The 23,600-nt window shown below is 49.1% G+C and overlaps 1 protein-coding gene across 1 annotated transcript in view; it reads left to right on the top strand.

The window, feature by feature from the left end:
• MEGF11 (multiple EGF-like-domains 11) overlaps positions 1–23,600 on the top strand; it is a 345,864-nt gene that overhangs the window by 304,960 nt on the left and 17,304 nt on the right. The window contains exons 10-16 of the mRNA XM_006886638.1: positions 5,560–5,680; positions 6,725–6,888; positions 8,503–8,605; positions 15,697–15,843; positions 16,191–16,325; positions 22,237–22,365; positions 23,468–23,596. Coding sequence (XP_006886700.1) covers positions 5,560–5,680; positions 6,725–6,888; positions 8,503–8,605; positions 15,697–15,843; positions 16,191–16,325; positions 22,237–22,365; positions 23,468–23,596 — 928 coding nt within the window. The remainder of the gene's footprint in view (positions 1–5,559; positions 5,681–6,724; positions 6,889–8,502; positions 8,606–15,696; positions 15,844–16,190; positions 16,326–22,236; positions 22,366–23,467; positions 23,597–23,600) is intronic.

Below are 23,600 nucleotides of genomic sequence, written 5' to 3' on the forward strand. Positions count from 1 at the left end.
TGCCCCTCCGCCTTCTCAAGCATGATGTGGACCACACATTAACGGAGTGGTGTGATTCTCTAGAACCCAGGAGGGCTCCTCATTTCCAGGCCTTCATTCTCTCCCTTCCTTATTCCCACGGGCTAGTTAAAGCCCCTGCTTCAGGCAAGAAGATGCTGTGAAAGTCAGAGCAGAAGGGCCCATAGAGACGGCCAGGCAGTAGTTCCTGGCTGGATGCTTGCAAAACCTGAGGTAGGCTCCCAAGAACAATTTTGAACATTTCACAGACCAAAAGGAAACCTTGCATTATGATGAGGCTAACTAATACACCAAGGTTTTTCTTTTGCCTTTTAATTAGAATTGACTGAATTCCACGTGGTATCCCAGGTTAGCAGGTGCTGATGTGAAGTTCCAATTGGCTGTAAGTGACATCATAGTTGTTTGCAGGTCATGGCTGATGGACAAGATGCTGCCACCAGAGTCACATGGCAGGTGGTCACTGACGAATTGCACCTGTTCAGTACGTGATTGTCCTTAGACACCAGTAGAGTGGCAGCAGCATCTTTCAAATTGAGAGAGCTTGGTGATGAGAGGATAAAAAAAAAAGTCTTTGGTGTGAAGAGTTTGGAAGACTGATTTCAGCAGCCTGAAATACTTGATAAGGCAGCCACATCTGTTACGTGCCGTTAGCACTGATGTTGGTGACGTATACATCCAGCTGCTAAGAAAGGTGAAGTTTCAAGTCCACCCAGAGGTGCCACAGAAAAAAAGGCCTGGCAATTCAATTCTGAAAAATCAGCCTTTGAAAACCCTACAGAGCCAAGTTCTACTCTGACACACAGGAATCACCATGAGTCAGAGTTGACCTAAGAGCAACTGGTTATATTCTGTGCCACACCCTGAAATAGGAGTTCTAGGCTACCTAGATGGGGAAAATCCCCATTCTCAGGGACCTCGTAGTCTAATTAAGGGAGGAGGTCAGCAAGTAGTACAGAGGTGGACGTATAATTGTAGGTGGGATGCAGGTATGAGTGTCAGGCATGTTCACTAACTGGGAGCTGCCCAAGCACAGAGACTGGACTCCTGGTTTCTTTTCACCCCTGAACCCTACCCAGAACTGGCTCAGAGTTGGCCCACTCTGTAAGCATTTGTTGAATTGCCTGACATGAGCAATAAAGCTCAATATGGCGAGACCCCAGTCCTTCTGGTTCTGTCCACAGAAGAAGCCAGCGTGTGCATGTAAACATCTCCTTTCAGTTAAACATTTTATTGAGGGCTTGTTGTTACATACCAGGAGGGTCCTAGACCCTGAGAATGCAGATGTGCTCAAAAACTGGTCCCTGTCCCCCAGAATATAAGCCAGCATGACCCCCAGTGCCCTGGGGTGGAAAGGACCAAGGAGGAGTCACAAGTTGATACTCAAGTCTGTGGAAGGAGAAACACATACCCCCAGAGATGTACACACAGTATATATGCACTGACTTTAATATGTGTAGACTGAGACACCACACAGACCAGCATGGTCGAGGCTAGTCTGTGCTCCCCCACATCAAGGAGGTGTGAGGGAATGGCTTGTGTGTTGAAAGCTGGGTACCAGGACACCCAGGGAATCACCAGACCTTGACATGTGATGGGTGCTGCCATAGCACAAGAGACACAAATAGGTGATTTTAAAGAAGAGGAATGGATTGTCTCATAGTATTGAAGGGTAGAAGATCAGATCAGGCACTGAGTATAGAAAAGGGTCCTTCCTTGTCAGTAACCCTGGGTGTATCATCGTCACACAGTAACTGTCTTTCCTTCTGTGTATGCCTCTCTGCATTTGCTTTTCCTAATAAGACGCCATTCAGAAGAGGTTGGGTTTAAGGCTTAAACTTCTCCAGTATGACCTCGGAGAACTCCAGTAGCCCACACAGAATTGTGCCACTGACCCAAAGGTGGAGTCTCTCTGATGGTTCAACTCTCCCAGCAGCTCTGAGGGAGAAAGACAGACTATCTCCTCTCTTGGGATTTACAGGCTCCTGAAAAGCCCCTGGAGGGTCAGCTATGAGTCTGTTCCAATTCAGTGGTGGTGAGCAAGATGACCTCATTAATATAGAATAGCCCTATTTCCAAGCAGCATCACATGCACAAGAGAGTCCACATATATCTGGGGGAGGGGCACAATTTAGTCCTAGACATCCTCTGATGTGGGTGGAGCTAACAGGCTAACCCCGGACAGTGATGACCGACTATTGGCTTGCAGTGAATGTCAAACACTAGATACCGGCCAATCAACGGGGAACCAGTCCTGACCCTTACAGGCAAGGCCCAGAAGTTAGGGAATGTGAACAAAAGTTTTGACTGTTGGTAACTGAAGCGCTTTTATGCTTGTGGAGGAGTTAGTACCAGATAGGCAGTCCGACCGAGGTCAGGAAGCAGGTGCTGGCTTAGCTTACAGGGTTTTGTGACAGGATTGTATGCTTTTAGAAACGTGTCTGCTTGTGCAGTTACATAGATATTTGGCCATTCTGAGCAAACATGGGAAGTGTCTAGAGCAGTGCCCAGCACAGGATGGCCCCTCAGTAAGTGGTCATTTCTTGCCAGCACCACCCTTAGAGTTCCAGCGAGTTCTAGCCATGAGGAGAGGAATCAGGGAGCTGGTCTGAACAAGGTGACAGGAATAAGGATGGAAAATGCAGAGAGGGCTTTAACAAACTGCCTGAGGCCAGGCAGGCAGCACGTGGCCGTGCCCCTTCTGCCTCTCTCATGGTTCTTCCCCTCCACTCTCCTAATAACACCCCCTGGATGAGCCACTGGCCATCAGTTTTCCTTCTCTTGGACACAGAGCTTGCTCTCAGCTTGCTGGTCTCTCCTATCCTCCATGAAGACCATTCTGACCCATCCCTAGCTAGGCCTTGCCAGGAGATGAAGCTGATCCTACTACACTCTGGGAGCTGATCCTACAGCGTGGGCGCTCTGCCACTTGCCCAGTGGAGCAGGATCAGGTTGGGGTCCTCTCTGAACCCCATCAGCAGACCCACACCTGGGTCAACCAGCCCCTTGAGCCCACTCTGAGGGAACAGGATTGGAGACACTGATAAAAGATGCCTTCTCAAAGCAAACGCATACAGAGAGAAGCATAAACTGTGCCTGAGATTTGCACCCGGGCCAAGGCCCTTAGAGCTCAAGTACGTACTTATGGGCTATTTATAGGGTTTTGAGAAATTAGAGTTTTCTGGGAAATAGGAAAGCTGACAGACTCCAGCTGGTCAGGGCCTGGTGCCAGGGGATGGTGGGGGAGAGTGAAGCCATGGGCCTTCCGATGAAGGGCGCCACACTTCCTGATGGGAGAGAAGGCCTACAGAGAGGCCTCCTCTTTGATGAAGGCAACAATTCAGTGGTCTAAATGGATGTGAGGCCTGGGGCCCTTCATGTTGAGAGGTGGGTGCTTCTTCCAAGCCTGTCAGTTTATGGATGCTGGAACCGAAGCCATTCTGACTCCAGAGGTTCCTGGCAGAGTGCAGAGCATTTTGTTATAAGCACATCTCGGTTCCACATCTCCTCTGCCCCACCCTGCTTCCCTTGCCCCTCAGAGGCATTCTTAACGGCTCTGAAACTAATTATCCCAGAGATTGCTTCCCAGGGAAGCAGCTTTCTGGCACCTGGTAACAAACATCATGAGGCAGCCAGCTCAGGTTCAAAAAGACATGATTATTTTCTTTTTCACTTGGTTACCTTGGGTGAATTCCCTGACTTCTCTATGCATCAGTTTTTCTTGTCTATCAAGTAAGAGTAATACTCAGGCCATAGTTTCTATCTGTTAAGAGTGCGGTGGTACTTTGGGGAAATCAGTTAGGGACTTCTACAAAGTGCTGAAGATTTAAGTGTTGTCAGTTTAAAGTCAAAGGTGCCATAGTTGAATCATCGTTGATTCAGGCCATAGTCTTTTTCAATTACTTGCTATGTATCTAAAAGTTGAATGATTAATACAGATTACAGAATTGATACCTTTGAGTCTTTGAGTTGTGATGTAGAGAAGAGTGAGTGTGAGTGTGTGTGTGTCCGATGGACTGCCAAGAGAACAAGTAGATACGTCTTGGAGATCGTGCAACGAGGATGCTCCTTGGAAGCAAGGATGGTGAAGCTTTGCCTCTCATGCTTAGGGCATGTTGTTAGGAAGGGCTAATCCTTGGAGAAGGACACCGTCCTTCGAAAGGTGGAGGGTCAGCAAAGGAGGGGAAGACCCTCAGCGAGCTGGATTGACACCGTGACTGTAAGAATGATTCAAGTATATAAGAGATGGTGAGAATGGCATAGGATGGGGCGGGGTTCAGATCCATTGTTTGTAGGGTCGCTGTCAGTTGCAGTCAACTCACAGCACCTAACAACACCACCAAGAGTGTGGTGAGGACTGAATGATGCACTTGATCCAGAGAAAACACTCACTAAGCATTACTCGCTTTACTAACGCCATTGAGTCAAAACCAACTCATAGCTGACCCTCCACTGGGTTTCTGTGGCTGTAAATTGCAGGGAGTGGAATGCCCTTCTTTGTTCCATGGAGACAATGGCGGATTAGAACTTCCAGAGAGGTGTGGCCTCTGGGTTAGCAGTGCGACTCTCTACAGACTATGCCACCAGTTTCAAGTCTTATTTACAGTCCAGTCCTCCAAGGTTCAGGTAATGAGGATAGGCTATCACCTCTCATGCAGATGCTGGTAGCAATCAAATAAAATAGGGAGGCAGATAGTCAGGGCTTGTACTCTGTGACCTGACGCAGACTGGAGATGTGGTTCCCTGTGGACTTTGTGTGGCCAGAGCTGTGGTCGAAGGCTTGGCTTTATTGGCCATCACACATAAAAAAGCCAACCGTTAATGGTTCGAAACAACCCAAATTCATTATCTTACCATCCCAAGGGTTGGAAGTCTGACACGGCTCTTACCAGACTTTCAAATCAAGGTATCTATCTGGAAGTTCTAGTGACAAACCTTTTACCCAGCTCATCCAAGTTGTTGGCACAATTTCATTCCTTGTGGCTGCGGGCCTGAAGTCACATTGTTTTACTGACTGTAAGATAAGGGTCATGCTTAGCGTCATTCCAGACTTCTAGAGGCGGCTGTATTTCTTGGCCTGTGGCCCTTATCGCCATCAGCAAAGTCAGCAGCTCGCAGAGTCCTGACAGTGCAGCTCTCTGACCTTCCTGTTCCTTCACCCAGATAATCTCAAACAGTCTTCTCATCTCAAAGTCCTTAACCCTACCCAGCAGTCCCTTTGGCCAGGTAAGGTAACACACTCACAGGTTTGAGATGAGAGTATGAAACTCTTTCTCATTGCCTTCGAGTTAGAGCTGACTCATGGCTGAGCCTCCAGCAGGTTTTCAGAGGCTGCAGATCATGAGAGGAGATTGCCCGTCTTACTCCCGCAGAGCCACTAGTGCATTTGAATCAGCAGAGAGGCTCAACCTTTAAAGGCAATTATACACCTACTAGGCCACTAGAACTCCCTATAAACGTCTTTTGGGAATCATTATGTTATCCACCAGCAGCCATTGATCACAGGATAAGCTCTGATTCTAAGTGCACCCCTTCCTCTTCCAGGGGGAGGTCTGCGCGGTGCCCTGTGCAGTGGGGACCTATGGCCCCAACTGCTCCTCCGTCTGCAGCTGTAACAACGGCGGGGCCTGCTCACCCGTGGATGGCTCCTGCACCTGCAAGGAAGGTAATGTGCTCTCCTTCCCGATCCCTCAGCCTCCAAATAACATGTTCCCTGCCCCGTGAGCTGCCAGCTGAGGGCTCTGGGCTGAGCCTGCTCTTCCGCCGACTGGCCGGGCTGGGGTGTCCATGAGGGTCAGGAGACAGAAACCGTGCAAGGACTTCAACACGTTTAACCAAGGGGAGTAGTTATAACTGTGTCTAAAGAGAACATTAAAAAGGTGAGCAACTCACAGAGTGTCCAGTATGAAGAAGCTGCCTGCTCCTGAGGTTGTTACACTGTTGTCATGAACCCACCCATAGCTGACCCTGCAGTGGGTGTTCAGAGGCAGTAAATCTCCCAAGAGGAGATTGGCCTCCTTTCTCCCAACAGAGCAGCTGGTAGATTCAAACCGTGTGCATTTGGGTTGCACAACCCCTTACCACTAAACCACCAGAGCTCCCTACTCCTGGGATAGGAGGGGTGAAGAGAAGAGGAGGTGCTCTAAGAGCCTGAGAGTGAGGACCACCCACAGGAGAGGGGAGACTGAGAGCCGAGCTCCCTACTCTGGCCCTCCAGCCTTTGGCCCAGGTCTCCCACCGGTAAAAGCACCTGGAGGCAGCTGACCAGGGCTCCTGGGACACACGGCCTGCAGGGTGTGGGCTTCTGAGACACAGAATAGTACAGGAAATTGGGGGATAGATCTGAGGGCTCACAGGCAAATGCCCAGGCTCAGAATGTGAAATTAGCCTGCCTTGCCCATCAGCAAAGGATGTGGAGATAAGCTGCCTGTGTGTTCCCTCAGGTGCTTCCATCTCAGCTGGTCCATCAGCCTGGCTGGGACCATCATCTACAGTAAAAACAGTGACAAATGGGGAGCCAGAGCCCATGGCTGGAGCCCCTCTCCTTCAGCAGTGGGTCGTGTCTGAGCCCCCTCTCTGTAGAGTACAGATTCTAGCCCAGTCCTGAGAGAAGCCGTGATTTGGGTGGGATTCCATGTACGGAGTCAAGGGAGCGGACAGAGCTGCCCTGGCCCTGGATGAGCGGTGACAGCTGTTTCCCCTCCCCTAGGGTGGCAGGGTCTTGACTGTGCCCTGCCCTGTCCCAGCGGCACCTGGGGCCTGAAATGCAACGAGAGCTGCTCCTGTGCCAACGGGGCGGCCTGCAGCCCCACAGACGGCTCCTGCTCCTGCACCCCTGGCTGGCTGGGAGACACCTGCGAACTACCCTGCCCAGTGAGTGTCAAGGGGAGCGAGCGGGTGCTAGCAGAAGCGGGAGTGATGAAGGGTTGCTAGGTCCTTGGAGATGCACAGGGCACTCTGCGTGGCGGGACGTTTGGATTCAGGTCTCAGCCCTAATTCTAACCACTCTGTGGTCATGTCCCCAGTTAGGACCTCAGCCATCTCATTTGTTAATACCTTGGTGGTGTAAGTGGCATAATTTCTCCTCACTGCTATGGTAAACATTATTCATTGACTCTGGCATTACCTGAGCTCAAACGCATCTTCTGAACACAGTGCAGCTCCTATGAATTCATCAGAGTTGCCATTTTTTATTAAAAGATCATTTTGAAGCTACCTTGCAGTTTCAACAGTCTATGATTTTATATTCGGGCTGTAGTTTTCATAGTTATGTGCTGTCGAGTTGGAACCAACTCATAGCTGACCCTCCAGTGGGTTTTCAGAGGCTGTAAATTGCATGAAAGGATATGGCCTTTCCCCCCCCCCAAAAAAAATGGGACTGATATCAGGGTTGGGGTAAGACTGAGAAAAACTGGATAAATTGCGTATACTGAATTGAAACAGATGAGGGAAAGAATAATTTAAAAGCGATGTATGATAGGGTATTATGGTTATCACAAGAGTCCACAATTAAGGTTGCATAGTGGAGTGTACTTGGGATGGTGGGAGGGGTGCAGGGGGATTGTATATCAAAGAAAGAATTTTACTTTTCAAAGAGAGGAGCAAACGGGTGGAGGGGCGGGGGGAGAGCTGGGCAGGGAGAAAAGTACAACAATGAATGAATGGAAATCCAAAATCTCTGTAAATGTTCATTAAAATTATTAAAATAAAATCTAAAAAAAAATAAAAAGGAGTTGACTCAAGGATTCAAACCACCTGCCTTTGGGTTGGTAGTACAACTCTTTACCTATGAGGCCACCAGAGCACCTTGTAGGGTTAGGCTGTGGTGGAGACTAAACTCGTCTTGTAATAACTGCATAGACTTAATCACTAGACCAGAGTCTAAGACACAAATAAGTAAATCTGCTGATGTTACTATCACTGAATGAGCCTGAGCTTTGGAGTCCTGCAGACCTGAGTTCAAATCCAGCTTTTGCTACATTCTAACTGACACTTTGAGCATCTTTACCCCTTAGTTTTGTTTCTTTAATATGGGCCACTTTCTTTATAATGGAACCATTTCACAGAGTTGTGAGGATCAAGAAAAATGATGCAAGTAAGGCTCTTGATATCCAAAGGGCATGTCAGAGCTCACACTTCTTCCCCAGTAATCAAAGAATAAATCAGTCAGCCTCCACATATGAATGATGGGTCATGATCACATTTGCAGTTTTAATTCCTGGTCATCACAGCTCTCCATGCTTGACCAACCAGAAGAAGAGCAGCTATCACCTCCTTCCCTCCAAACCTCATATTCCTCTGAATGCATCCAAGGAACAATGGCTGTGTTGATCCCCAGAAATGAAAAGCGCTGCCTCTCTGCCCCAGCCGTAGTCTCCCTGTGTCCCTGTGGGGACTTTGGCTCGGTTTGGTTATCCGGATCCATCTACTGTGTGAGCCTGTGGGCCTTGATCTGACAGCTGGTTTCTCTCTTCTCCTCGCCCTCAGGACGGCACGTTTGGCCTGAACTGCAGTGAGCGCTGTGACTGCAGTCACGCTGACGGCTGTGACCCCGTCACCGGCCACTGCTGCTGCCTGGCCGGATGGACAGGTAACACCCTCCTCCCACCACCCACATCCCTGCAAAACTGGCTTCTTGGGCTCTCCTGCTCTTTTTCTTCCTCCTTAATTCGCTTTCTTCCTGCTCCTGAAGTCTCACCTTTCTCTTGTCTGCTGGGCTTCATTTCCTCGTTCCGTTCCATTCAAGCAAACGTGTCTATTGAACATTATCTTAGTTACCTGATGCTTCTTTGCCAGGAATAATACCACAAGTGGGCAGCTTTAATCAACAGAAATTTGTTTTCCTTCTTTTTTTTTAAGATTTTATTTATTTATTTTCTTGTTGTGTGCCATGGATTCAGATCCAACTGGCATGGGATGAAGTTGCCCCTCCTTCTCCAGAGGAGCATCTGGTGGATTCGAACTGCATGCCTTTGAGATTGTACTACAGCTTTTTGCCACTAGGCTACCAGGGCGCCCCAGAAATTTATTTTCTCATCATTCAGGAGACTAGAAGTCTGACTCGAGGGCACCAGCTCAAGAGGAAGGCTCTCTGTCTGCGTTGGCTCTGGGAGAAGATCCTTGGCTTCTTGGTGAACTTTCAGTGGTGTGGCATCTCTCTCCTCCCAACTCTGCTTCCTTTATTTGCTCCTTTATATTTCAAAAGAGATGGACTCAAGACACACCCTACACAAATACGGCCTTGTTCATATGACAGAGACGACCCTTCTGTTGTGTGTGCCATCACATTGGAGCAGCTGAGGGCCAGGGACACCTCTGACCCGTCCATCAAATCCCAACTTGAATGGCACTTCCTCTGGGAAAGGTCTGTCCTCAAGACACCACTTGGGAGCTCTGGTAGCCTAGAGGGAAGAAGCTGCTCTACAATCCCAAAGGCATATGGTTCAAATCCACCAGCTTTTCTGTGGGAGAAAGATGGGCAATTTCCTCCTCTATGATTTGCTGCCTCTGAAAACCCACCGGACGGTCAGCTATGGGTCGGTTCTAACTCAGCAGCACATGACAACATGCATCACCGTCTCTTAGGCCTCCACCAAGACTAGGTTAAGAGCTCCCTTGCATTAATTCTTGAAATAACTCTGTGCTTTTTATTTTGTAGTACTTTACTATTGTGGTCACTTACCCTTGATTTCCATAACTACTTGGTATAATCTGCCTCCCAACTTGACCAGGAGCTAATGCAGCCAGGGACCCCGCTGCCGTGTACACACCTGCCACACACCAGGATACAGAGAGCACAGCGGTTAACAGCCAGGAACAGAGCCAGGTTGCCCGTGTGACCTTGGGCAAATCCCTTACCCTCTCAGGACTTCGCTCTCACATGAATGTAATTCCCACAATGATGGGTTGTTTTGAAGTGTAAATGAGTTAATACCTAAAGTGCTAATGTTGCCGCTGCTGTTATGTGCTGTAGAGTCAGAATCTCCTCACCCTCCAGCAGATTTTTAGAAGCTGTAAATCACATGGGAAGAGACTACTCATCTTTCTCTTGAGGAACAGCTAATGGATTCGAACTCCTTGCCTTTCGATTGGCAGTGCAACTCGTTACCACGAGGCTGCCAGAGCTCCTTTAAGTACTAAGAGTTGTCTGCTGTTTAGTAAGTGCTGAATAAATGTAAGTCATGCATACAGGAATGCCAAAACCAAACCTGATGCCATAGAGTTGATCTTAGCACAGATATCCCTACAGAAATATCTCATAGGTTTCTAAGGCACTAAGTCTTCACAGACGCAGACTGCTGTATCGTTCTCCTGAGGAGCAACTAATGGGTTCAAACTGCCAACCTCTTGGTCAGCAGTTGAGTTCTTAACTGCTGAGCCACCAGTATTCTCATGAATACAGGAAATGCTTAACGACTATATCTTGTGCACAAAACCTACTAGCCAGTCTCAAGGTGTCAGACAACAATGAGAAGGGCAGCCAGCCTTTCTGACTGTAGTTCTTTGGATAAATAATTCACACCAGGTTACTCCGCAGCCTCTGTTCTCCATAATCAGAAAATTTTGAGCAGCCAAAGGCCAGGGATTGCTTCCTGTAAAACATCTCTGACCCATTTCCCCTGCCCTGCCTGGCTCCTGACCTTTGGTGCAGAAGCAGGCTCTAACCTGGTCACCAGCACCCTGGACTCTTAGCTGGAGCCAAGTGGAAATCCACTTTAATTTTTCATTGCCTTAATTTCAAGTGAGCTGGTAAGATTTTAATGACATCTGGTGCTTAAAAAATTCTGTCTTTGATGGACAACCTTTCAGCAAGCCCTCTGCTGTTTCTAAAGCTAATTTCCCCAAACATGGTCCTGAAGTCATTTCAAAGAATTGATTGATGTCCTGAGGTTTGTCATGCAGAAGGGGACTGAGGAGGAGCAGAGGGAAGCTGAGTAAAAAACTGAGCCTCTCATTCCATTAATTCTCCCCACCGGTGCCGATTCCTCAGCCCCTGGCCCACTCCTCAGGCCTGGGTTCAAGGTAGGTTTTGCTCTGCCCTAAGTTGTGTGCAGAGCTCTGGTGACCTAGTGGGTAAGGAGTTGTGCTGCCAATCCAAAGGTACACAGTTCAAATCTACCAGCTGCTCTGCAGCAGAAAGATGGGTAGTCTCCTCACGTGTGATTTACAGTCTCTGAAAAACCACTGGAGGGTCAGTATGAGTCAGTTCCAATATGCTGACACACAACAACACAACAAGTTGTGTGTCTTATTCTCACTCCCTAGTCTTCATAAATAACACCAGCTTCATGTTCTGTTCACCTTACTCTGGATGAAGTCGGTGCTTAATGAAATACACTGAAAGATGGTGTTGACACATAGAGTCTCTGCCCTTGAAGTGAAGATGATCTGCTCTAATTTCTTCACACTACAGAGGAGGGACATGACTTGCTCGAGCCCTTTAGTGTCAGCAGGATGGGAAGAAGCAGGACTACATTTCAAATGGCAGCCATTTATTCATTCAACTAGGATTTAGTGAATCAAGCAATTGCCAAGTCTTTATTTGGTAGCCACCATGAATTCAGCCAATGAACCTGGGTGGCACAGTGATTCAGCACTAGCTGCAAAGCCAGAGGTTGATGGATCAAACCCACAGCTGCTCTGCAGGATAAGTATGAGGCAGTCTGCGTCCATAAAGCTTCACAGCCCTTGGAAGCCCCATGGGGCAGTTCTGCCAGTCTGATAGGGTCACTTTGAATCAGAATTGACTCTGTGACAATTTTCTCTGTGAGGTATACTCAGCCCATGGGGAATGGGAACATTCAACAACAGCAATAATCTGTGAGTATCTACTGTGTCCCCAACACTGTGCTGAGCGCTGAAGATGCAGAGGTGACTAAGGGGGCATCCCCATCCTAGAAAGTCAGAGTGTCAGTGAGCCACAGGCTTTCTGCTAAGAGTGTGAGTGTTTGCATGCAGGGGACAAGTAGGAACAAGGTTGTATGCCATTAGCTGTCAAAGAGCCGACACCCAGGAAGGCTTCCTGGAGAAGGCAAGCTCTAAAAGGATGTCTTAGATATTCCAAGTTCCTGTCCACCTGCTGAGCATTAGCATAGAAACCAGGGTTTTGGGGGTGTGGTTAAGCTTCTTGGAGGGGAAGATTGATGATGCCCTCCCCACAGTGTCCCCTGAGGTAGGGAGCTGCACAGCCTTCTTGAAGGGCCCTGCATCATTGAAGTTCCTGGATTATACAAATAAGTGCACAAAAAGGTTGGTGGTTTGAACCCACTCAGAAATACCTTGGAAGAAAGGCCTGGTGCTCTGCTCAGAAAGTTCACAGCCATAGAAGCCCCAAGGAATGCACTTCTACTCTGCATGCACAGGGCATCAGGAGTCAGGATCAACTCACTGGAACTGGTATTTCACACCAGTTCTTCCTGCTAGACTTTTGGCAGGTGTCTAAATAGCACTGGTCCTTCCTCTCCTCCAAAAAGGCCTCACCCAGCCCCTTCATCATGACCAGGGAAGGATGGGAGTCTTGTAAACTGGCTTCTTGCACATTCTGATGCTGTAATTCATGTAGCTTTAAACAACTTCATTAGCTCCAAAGCAGGACATGACAGCATCACTGAATTAACAGATAAAACAGGTAGAAGCACAAGGAAATTGTGGTGCCTAATTAACTTTAAAGTGAGCTTTACAGAACCCCTTCTGTAAGGCCTTCCTCTCCCCTCCCCGCCCCGCCCCACCCTTCCCTGTTCATTCCTCTCCCCTCACACCCTTTCCTTCTGTCTTATCTCCTTCTTCCTGGTTCCCTCCTTCCTTTGCTTTCTTCCTTCAGCCTTTTCTTCTTTCCATCTGCGTACCCCCATCTGCTGTGGAAAAGGCCTGAACTTGGCTGCAATTTATGGATCCTTAGCCTAGCACAGTGTGGAGAAGGGGTCCTGCGTGCAGTGAGGTGAGGGACCCTATCTCTGTTCAATTATGGGAAAAACACAGGCCCCATAACAGGCATCTGAAGAAATTCTACTCGTTCTTTAAGCTCTGTAGTTTGAGAGCCTTCCCACAGGGCTAGGTTGACCGCTCTGATTCCCCCCTTTACACCTATGGCACTCCAGTCCAGAGCAAGTCCCACACAGGGAGACCCTTGACCCTGCTGCTCACTGACGTCTCAGTGTCTTGTGCTCTGGGAAGCTCTTAGGGCATATGAGAACCTCAAACGGAAGCCCTACTCCCAGAATATACAAATTGTCAAATGCTATTAACTCAGTGCATTCTTACAGCTACATGGTATCTGCACAGAAGACCTTAGACCCATAGTTTCCAGTCTCCAAGAGGCTCCCTTTTTGACATGAAAGCATTTTGAGGTTACTATGCCTGACACATACTTTGGGCATACTGTCAAGAGGAAATACTTTTGATGGAAAAAGACATCATGTTGGGACAGGTGGATGGTCAGAGAAAGAGAGGAAGAACTTCAACAGATAGATTGACATACTGACTGTAACAGTGGGCTTGGGCATGTCAGAGAGGCCCCCTAGGGAGCCTGGGGCCTGGAGAACATTGGCCACTCACAGCCATGAAGCTGTTGTATCTGTGGAAAGGAGGTGGGAGAGCTGTTCTCTGTGCCTCTTAGACGTCCACTGATGGGGGAAACACAGTAACAACACACTGCCGTGGATTCAGGGATGCTTTTACATGAATTGTATTAATTGCATCTGGTTGTAGAGGAGAGTCTCCTACCCCCAGTACTTGGTACAGGGGAGATCGGAGGCTCTTCCTCAGACAGTGAAGTTCTGCCTCCCACTGCACAACAGACCTGGGGATTTCAACAGCTACATTCTGAAGAATTCCATGGTGCCAATCCCAAGAACTGAAAGATGCATCCAGAACGGAGAAGAAGCCCTTCCCCAGGGCCACGTCCTGCTGCTCATCTAGGATTCAACACGTGTGAGGCTGAAAGTCTGCTGTGTGAGATCTCTCTCCACCCAGGGGTAAAACAAGGCTGCCAGGTCCCCACTGGCAAAGAAACCTATGCCCTCGGGAGGCACCCCTTTCCATGCAGAGGTGTCATTTCCCAGAGAATGGCATTTGCAGCCTGCATCCAGATGCACAGTTGAGCTGTCGCAGGGAGAGAGGCACTTCCGTCCTGTCCGGTGCAACACAGAAGGACTGGAGGCCGGACAGTAGGCTGCATGCCCCTCCCACCCTCCACCACTCTGCAGCAGCTCTGCCCTCCCTCCCTGCCCTTCCCTGCCAGCCCAGGTGGGCTTGTAGGATTCTAGCCTTCTCTAAATTGGTCCCAACGCTCCCCTTTTGCTGGGAGGGCCGGCTCTGTTCACTGGCCTCAGGGTCTCCCCTTTCTTCCTCTTTCTCACTATCTCTGTCCTTATAACAAGGCTGACATGATTTCTAAACTAATACTGCTCCTCTCTGGTCTCTGCTATTCTCCTTCCAAAACTAATCCTGTCTCCTGAGCCCAAGTGTTCCACTCACCTAATGCATGTCAGACAGGAGCCTTGTGGCCTGGGAGGAAGCCCCACCCCACAGATGGGGCTGTCAGCCTTGAGCCTTTTTAAATTCTTTCTTACTTAGCCTTTGAGTTGCCATCACCCCAAAGCATATTTCCTCCAGCTTAGCCTAAAAAGCAGGGGGTTTGTGGTGAGTTTGTTGTTGTTGTTGTTTTTCTCTTCCTTCTTATGGAAAAATTCCACCTGTTCCCCTAATAAGCCTGTCTGTCAGACTGAGGGTTATTAAATCAATTTGTTGGGTCACAATTAGCATTTAATTTTCAAAATGAAATCCATCACAGTACATGAAAAACACCACAGCGTATCACATAGTGATAATAAATGTAATTTTGCAAAGCGTTGCTTTCTGTGACGCATATATGTGTACATAATATGAAATAACCTGTTGAGTTCATCTGCTGTGTACTAGGGTGGGAGGACCTGGGAGGACCCACCCACTGTCAGGGTCCCTGAAATCACCTCCCCAAAACTAGACTAGTTGGCTGAGATCTAGAGAGGGCTGCTGGCTCCGTGGCTATCAAGGGCAGGCATAGATCACTCCCAGCATCCACAGCCTCCATGCCCCATGAAGGGCTCACACTTGCTCCAAAGTTGGCTTCTCTTTCCTAAGATGTCAGAGAGGAAGGAAGCCCTTCACCATTTGGTCCTCTCTTATCCCTACAAGCTCATCTCCGTGCTGTTGTTATCAGGTGCCATCAAATTGAGTACAATTCAGAACAGTCTTACAGACAACAGATGTGAACCTTCCCCTAGCCTGTGCCGTCCTCACTGTCTCTGTCAATCCATCTTATTGAGAGTCTTCCATCTTTCTAATCACCTTTACCAGCATGGTGTCTTTCTAAGGTCTGGTCCCTACTGACAACATCTCCTGCCACACTCCACTTCAAGTCACAAGTCAGCCACACGGGACTTTTAAAAACTTTCAGGGTGTGATTCTCCTGCCTCCTGCCCTTTGCACATATTGTTTCCTCTGCCTGCTTTATGTTTCTCCTTGACCCGTGGTAGTCACTTTCGAATCACTTCTTCCTAGAAGCCCTCTCTGACCTGTCATGTCTGGGTTTCTCCTCCACGTCCCCCTCTGTGCTTGCCTCTATCTGTTCTGCATTGCTCCCCCTTCCCATCGCCCTCACCTCCCTGTCCTCTGATGTGAGTCTGTCTCTCTGGCCCCCAGGCATCCGCTGTGACAGCACTTGTCCACCTGGTCGCTGGGGCCCCAACTGCTCCGTCTCCTGCAGCTGCGAGAATGGTGGTTCCTGCTCCCCGGAGGACGGAAGCTGCGAGTGTGCCCCTGGCTTCCGGGGACCTTTGTGCCAGAGGAGTAAGGCTGGTCCCCCACCCTTGGATGTCACATCCTTCCCACCACTTCCCAGTTTGATTTGGTCCTGCCATGACACCACCCAAGAGAGGCTGAACTCTTAGGGTCATCCCTCCCCAGTTTTCTCTTTATTATCCTCTCCCCCCATCCCTGGTGCTTTGTCCCCAAGCCCAGGGTACAGACAGCAGATTGCAGCTCCTCTCTTTAGAAGGATAGCCCCTTAAGGCGTGGGGAGTGTGTCTCTCTAACACTCTTGAGGAGCCTGCCTTCAACCCTATATGAGCCCCAAGGGGTGGCCAGCCCAGGTTGGGCCCCGTAAGCCACTGACCGTGTCTCCCCTTCACCTCCAGTCTGCTCCCCTGGGTTCTATGGCCATGGCTGTACCCAGCCTTGCCCCCTCTGCGTGCACAGCAACGGGCCCTGCCACCACGTCAGTGGCGTCTGTGAGTGCCTCCCTGGATTCTCAGGAGCCCTCTGCAATCAAGGTATGGCTCCCAGGGGAGTGAGGGCTCCTGGGAGGGAGACATTTTGGGGTTCCCATCATGCTGCGTTGTGGAGGCACCCTTCACCTCTTTAGGGCTTAGGTCTGTCTTTCTGGGAGATAGGCGCCAGGTGGAGTGAGACAGAACCATTATGCTGTCAATGAAATGGGCTCAGAGAAGTTACGTGATTTGTCTAGGGTCTTACAGCTAGCAAGTGGCAGAGCTGAGAAACAAGTGCTGTGCCAAGCGGCGAAGGCAGAAAACACTGTGGGAATTCAGTGCAAAGGGTTCTGGGCTGGGTGAAAGATGGCAACATCCCAGCCCTTCTGCCCTCAAGCTCAGGCACTAATCCCCCACAGTGCCCTTCCTGTGACACCTCCAGACCTCTCCTCAGCACCACGTCCAGGCACGGCTGCGCTCACCAGGAGCTGAAGAGAGACATCAAGCCTGTCTGCATTTGGTGTGCTGCCAAGCCCTGTTTCTGATTTGTAGCATTTGCATATTTCCACGATATAAATATTTCCATCCTGGTGAATCCCAAATTACCAGTGATTTAACCATTGGCAAAATTCCTGACTATTTAGCAGTCAGCATGTTGACAGGAGCTGGCTCTGTCTGGCACACCACTGCTGGTTGGCATCCCTGGTTTTCTTACACCAGGGCTGTGTGCATTTGGGGGAGGGTTCTTTGGGCTATGCTAGGCTTTTATCTGAAAGGTGAGAAGAGAAGATAGGTATTGAGGGTAGAGGAAACAGCCTGGGCAAAGCACTGAGGCATGCAGCAAGGAATGGTTGAAGGCTGTGGTGGCTAGGGATGGGAAATGGGCTGAAAACCTAGGTCGAAGCCTTTAGAACAGTTTCTAAAAACAAAAAGCTGCAGAAAATTTCACTCTAGATTCTAGGAAACAAAAAGTTATGGGATGAGCCTGAGTTAGTTCACTCAGCATAATGCTCTCTAAGCTCTCCCATGTTATATAGTATTTTTCTAAATTGTTGCTCCTGAGTGCTGTATAACACTCCATCATGTGAATACACCACAGTTTCTCAATCCATTCATTTGTTGATAGATATTTGAACTGTTTCCACATTCTTGGGATGGTGAAAAACACTGCTATGAACACTGGCGTACAAATCTCTTGTGTCTCAGTTCTAATTTTCTTGAGGTATATTTGTAGCAGTGGGATAGCTGGGTCATATGGGATTTGTATGTTGAGCTTTTAGAGGAAACACCCAACTGCCTTTCAGAGTTGTTTCCCCATTTTACACTCCCACCAACTGTGCATGAGAGTTCCAATCTCTCTCCATCCTCTCCAACAGTTATTGCTTATTGTCCTGTTAAACTTTGCCACTGTCACTGGGGTGAGACGGTGTCTTATTGTGGTTTTTATTTTCATCTTTTGGACTGACAGTGATTTTGAGCATTTCTTCATGTGTCTGCTGGCCCTCTGAATGTCTTCCTCTGTGAAAAGTCTTCCCATGTCTTTTGCCCATCTTGTAACTTGGTTATCAATAGTGCATTATGCTGAGTGAACTAAATCAGGCTCATAAGGACAAATACTGCATAAGACCATTTCTGTGAAAACAAAAGGATAACTACTAAGATCTATATAAATGTCCGGTGATGGAAGAGGTGGGGGCAGGAGGGTGGAGTGTAGGGAGTGAGAGAAATCATAAGGTAGAAGAATTTGGGGGATGGATGGAGGAGGCAAAAAGATTTATGAAAAATCCAGTAAGGATCTGAAAAGATGGTGTAATAGTGGACATAGGTCAATGGTTATGGGAATGATCTCATGGAAACACAATGTGAATGGGGAAAAAAACCCCAAAAATAAATTTTAAAATATACCATGGGATCAACTTAAAGCTAAAAGCAAAGTCTCAGTGATTAAAATGGTTAATGGGCTAAGCTCCTAGCCTAAAGATTGATGATTTGAGTCCATTCAGAAGCACCTCAGAATAAAAGCCTGGCAATCTGTTTCTGAAACAGCAGCCTTGGAAGCCCTGCTCTCACACACATGGGGTTGCTGTGAATCATAGTCCACTCGATGGCACCTGGAAGCAAAACTCAACTTCAAGGTCATCGGTATACAAGAATCTCATCAGACCTCTGCTCAAATACTTCCACTGACGGAAAGCTCGCTACCTCCAAGGGAACCCATTCTGTTGGAGAATAATCACCCTTGAGCTGGGCTATTTTTTCCCCCCATGTGTGGGCTGTTAATATGTATGAGTGGAAAGTTTACTCCATGATGCTTTGAGGTCATGAGGAGTTTGGGCCCCAGGGAAACAAATGTGACAGTTTCATTTGCTTGCAGTCCTCCTAGGACAGTTTAATCATAACCTGACGCATCGAGGTTTACTTATTAAACATCGGAGACCCAGACATCAATACAGATAGGCCGGGTCTAAATTAGGACTGAGGCAGCCCGAGGAGTTACTCTCAGATCCTGTGATGTCTGATTTATCGCCCGCTGGCCTAATGAGTATTTTCCACATATAGATCTAATAGAGTTTGCTATTAATGGCAACTGCCCTGGTTAAGTCTCAAACCTTGTAAAAAATTGAACTGACACTTTCTAATGACTGGCTTTCCAGAGAGTTACAAATTACAGACACTGCTTATGCAGAATCATTAAACATAGATTAAATATAACCAGATGTTTTCTTTTCACCAACCTCCCCCCCTTCTCTCCTCCACCCCTCTCTTTGCCTCGCTCTTGATTCAGCTAAGAAGTGGACCAATTAATGTATTAGACTGATCACATTAGCAGCTCTGTGGGTGAATTTGTCAGCCGTGTGTGTGTGTGTGTGTGTGTGTGTGAGAGAGAGAGAGAGAGAATGTGAGAGAGAGAGAGAGACTTGAAAGATAAGACTGGCTCGTTAGAGACTGCTCAAGGCAGGTATTGGTGTTGGTGCTAAGTGAAACAGACCTGGCTCCCACAACAGGACAGGATAGAGGAGGGTGTCCCTAAGTCAAGACTCTCCCCACAAGCAGAGACAAGGGGGCTGGAGCACCTACTTCTCAGGAGGTTGAAGCATTTGGAGCTCAGGCTGCAGGCAGATGAGACCTGTGCCATCTTCTGGGCCATAGACATACCTGGGAGGGAGCCAGAGAGTTTTATTAAAAATTCAGAGGAACTCAAGGGAGCCCTGGTGGCCTAGTGAGTGAGGAGCTGCACTGCCAACACAGAGGCAGGTAGTTTGAATTCACCTACTCGTCTGAGGGAGCAAGATAAGCAGTGTCTTCCTGTATGATTTACAGCCTTTGAAAACTCACTGAAGGGTTGTCAGCTATGAGTCAGTTCTAACAACAGAGCCTAGATTTAGCTGGCCTACCCAAAGCAATTGCTTGTGGTCCGAGGTCAGTGGGTCAGATGATCATTCTCATTTCAAACAAGAAACAGAGACTGAGAACGGTGATGTGATTTGCTCTCGGGTAACCAATAAATGACAGAACTTTTTAGCTGCGTGTCCTCGGGCAAATTACTTCTCAATGCCTCAGTTTCTCTACGGTTGAGTTAATAACAGGGAGTAATATTTAGAATATATAATAATGAGGAGATTAAAGGTTGCATGACCTATTTGTGAAGCATCCTGAACAGTATGTTTAAGTTGAACACATAAATAAAATTGGAACCCAAGTGGAAGACTTTGGGCTGCGGAGCTTAGGACACTGTGCTGTCTTTCTTATTATTCCAAGTGTTAGAAAAAAGAGTTGAGGGCAAGAGAGAGAAAGAAGCTGGTCCCAGGAAATAAACAGGCCTTTTTTGCATGGTCTGAGAGGGACTGGGGCTGTGGAGAAGGTCAAAATGGCACAAGGGTGGTTTCTTTTATAGAGGTTTTAGGGAGGACTAGGAAATGTGGTATTTTGCTTGGAATTTGGGGTGCGAGTCCTGTTCATTAACTTGGGTGTGGGCTTTTGTGATCAGGCCCAGAACCTTATCAGGATCCTGTCTCTGCTCTGGTCAGATCATCAGGCCTCTTCAAGAAAGGATCAGGCCTGAGAGCAACTATGACATTCTTCCTCCATTAAGAGTCTAGAAGCAGCCATACTCTGGTTGGAGGGAGTTGAAGATTTGAAGCAGGGAGGACTGAAGGACACTTAACCAACCCCAGGTTTCAGAGACCTGGACAATTTTATTATTTTCAAGAATCGACTCTTTCCCATAATCCTCCAAGTGTTTACCCAGAGATACCAGTAACAGGGAGGCAAGGAGACCTTTCTCAGGCATGCAGGACTGGCTGGAACTAGGCTTTGAGGGGTGTGTGTTGAACTAAGAGAAACTAAAAGGGATGGAGGTCACTTTGGAAAGTCACTGCTTCCCAGGTCTGTTTTGGTCACATTGGAAGTATGTGTTGGATGTTGGGGACCACGCAGGCACTTAGACACCAGTGAAAGATGATAGCTGGAGTCCAGCCATCTTATCCACACAGTTCAACATAGAAAACAGGGCCAGTAACATGCGTTTCCACGTACCACTAACCAGAGTGTAGTCACATCGCCCTATCTAGCTGAGCAGGAGCCCAAGAAGGGAATCTTTATCCCAGCTTCCTGTAGTCAGCTGAAAAACAAGACTTTAAAAGGAGGAGGAGAATTGATATATGGAGGGACACCTAGAAGGATTGTGGAGGGTGTGGGTTTTAAGATGAGTCTTACAGGCCGGTGGTATTTTCACAGCTAAGCGTGAAGGGGAGGGAAATTCTAGAAGGGGACAGGGAGAGAAAACCAAGGAAGAGGAATGGCCTGGGTGTGCTTAGAAGGTGAGGGGGTCATGTGCTCATGGACCAGGGTGAAGACAACTAGTGGAGGACAACTCAGGTGTGGAAGGCTGAGCCACTAGTGACCTCTAGGACCCAAAAGGTATTCGGGGACAAATGCAGAGCCCCCGGAAGCAAGGGTGTGGGAGTTCGTGAGCAGAGCTGTGCATTAGATCTCAGACTCTAGGAGGCAGGAGAGGGGAGATGCAGTGGAGGTGAGAAGTGGGTGCTCGATTAGCACTCAGACCCAGCCCAGGTGGTGGTGCACTGGTTAAGCACATGGTCACAAACCAAAAGTTTAGTGGTTTGAACCCACCAAGCACTCTGGCACTCTGCTCCAGCAAAGATCACAACCCAGAGAGCCCTCCTGATTCCTATAGGGGCTGAGAGTCACAATCAGTTCAATGGCACACAGACAACAGCGGTCCCAAAGCGTTCAGCACTCAGTCAGTCCATAGACCTTGTCCTAATGGAGCAGCTGGATTGAGGACAACAGTCCTTTCTAGGACCGAGGAGTTGACCCCACCATGAGGGGCTGAGTTGATGATTCTAGAAGTGACCCGGGGAGCTCAGTGGAGGAGAGAGAGGGGGTAGTGGACCCTGAGGGCTTCCTGAGAGGGGCTGGGCTGAGGCACAGGTAGAATTTGGAGAGACAGTGAGTGGGAAGAGGTGGACGGGAGCAGACATCCAGTGTCAGCCCTCCAGCAGTCTAGCCACAGACGGGCCCCCGCGTGTGCACCAGCCCCCTGGTTTCTGGTTGTAAGCCCTCTGCACCATGTGGCTGTAGAATCGGGGATGCTGGCAGAGGCTGTGGGGATGGAGGGCAGAGAGGCCACGAGTGATGCAGGTGGCGTTAGACAGAAAATTCCAAGGTGTAATTCTCAGCCGTGTTGCTGCTTAACTATAAGGCCTAAGTCACGTTAACCCATTTCTCTGCACCCTAGTCTGTTTCTCTGTCAAGAGTGATCATTACAGGGCCTCCTGCAAAGGGTGGGCACGAGAGGGACAATAAAGAAGGGTCCTGGGGATGCTGAGGTAGAGAGTCCCCACCCATACCTGTCATGGCTGGGCCTGGACACTCCTGGGGTTTCAGCAGTGGGCGGGGGTCTGTGGAGCACAAGTGGGAGGGAAGTTGGCAGGCTGCTTTGTTCCCACAGTGTGTGCTGGAGGGCACTTTGGGCAGGACTGTGCCCAGCTCTGCTCCTGTGCCAACAATGGGACCTGCAGCCCCATCGACGGCGCCTGCCAGTGTGTCCCTGGGTGGATCGGCAAGGACTGCTCACAGGGTAAGCCGCTGCCCCCCACAGGGCTCCAGCCCCTGAAACGCCTCCTCCCTTGCCCAGAACCTCCCTGTCCCTGGTGCCTCCGACTCCCAAGACTGACATCTTCAGCAGACTGGAATGTCTGTCTGCCTGAGTCCTAGTTAGCGCTTTGGCTAATATTATTAATGCTTAGGATCGATCATTAGTATTATTAACTGCAGGAAGGCAAGGTACTGACATTGTTGATTGTATCATTAATGTTATTAATACTGAGAATTATTATTTTTTTTAATACTGAGAATTAATACCCCATTAGCACTGAGCAAGGAGCAGTCCCTGAGTGTGGATGGGAAGGAGAAGGGCCCACAGGCTGGAGCTGGGGAGAGGGGGTGGCCAGGACAGCCCCCTAAGGCCTCAGTGAATGAGGTCCTGGGCATCAGAAGCCTGGATGGGGTATTTCATGGGATGATCCGGTACAGTGTACCCCGTCTGATGGAGGTGGTCAAAGTCCCTCCCCAGGCCCCAGTCTGAGGAGAGGAGCTCAGCCTCTGCCCTTTGGAGCTCCTTGTCTGGTTGGGGAGACCCAGCAGTGCCCCCAAGCAGGTCCCAGGCAGATGGCCTGCCCTCTCCCCTGCCCTGGAATCTTCATTCCAATGGAGGAGGGGATCCTCCTTACAGCCAGATGGGGTGACCTGGACGTTTTGCTTAGGGACCTCACCAGGAGAGGATAACCCCTTGTCCTGAGAATGTCCCCAGTGTCACCCAGGAGTTAGCACCCACAGTACACACACCCCAACCACAGTGTTTATGGAGTTGACCACACATTCCTAACCCCAGAGTCAGTCACTGGAAGTGAGCCTACAAGCCCTGGGAGCGGTGGGGTTCCCACTGCCTCGGGGAGCAGGTGGACTGGGAGCTTACTGAGCCTCCTAGGCGACCTGGGAAAGAGGTGGCTTGAGAAATTCTGGGAATGGTGTTTCAAGCCCCTGAAAATAAAGAAGCGCCACCCCCACGCCCCCACCCGGAGCCATCCTGGCCTCCAGGGTCTGACATGTACTCCCTTCCCCTCCCCCTCTTTCCGTCTGCCCCCTCTGCCCTCACCCTCGGCCCCCCACCCCCCCTCCAGCCTGCCCACCCGGGTTCTGGGGCCCCGCCTGCTTCCACACATGCAGCTGCCACAACGGGGCGCGCTGCAGCGCCGAGGACGGGGCCTGCCACTGCACCCCTGGCTGGACCGGACTCTTCTGCACGCAGCGTAA

The sequence above is a fragment of the Elephantulus edwardii genome, unplaced genomic scaffold (assembly GCF_000299155.1).
Source record: "Elephantulus edwardii isolate Elephantulus edwardi_28Jun2011 unplaced genomic scaffold, EleEdw1.0 scaffold00050, whole genome shotgun sequence".
Taxonomy (NCBI): domain Eukaryota; kingdom Metazoa; phylum Chordata; class Mammalia; order Macroscelidea; family Macroscelididae; genus Elephantulus; species Elephantulus edwardii.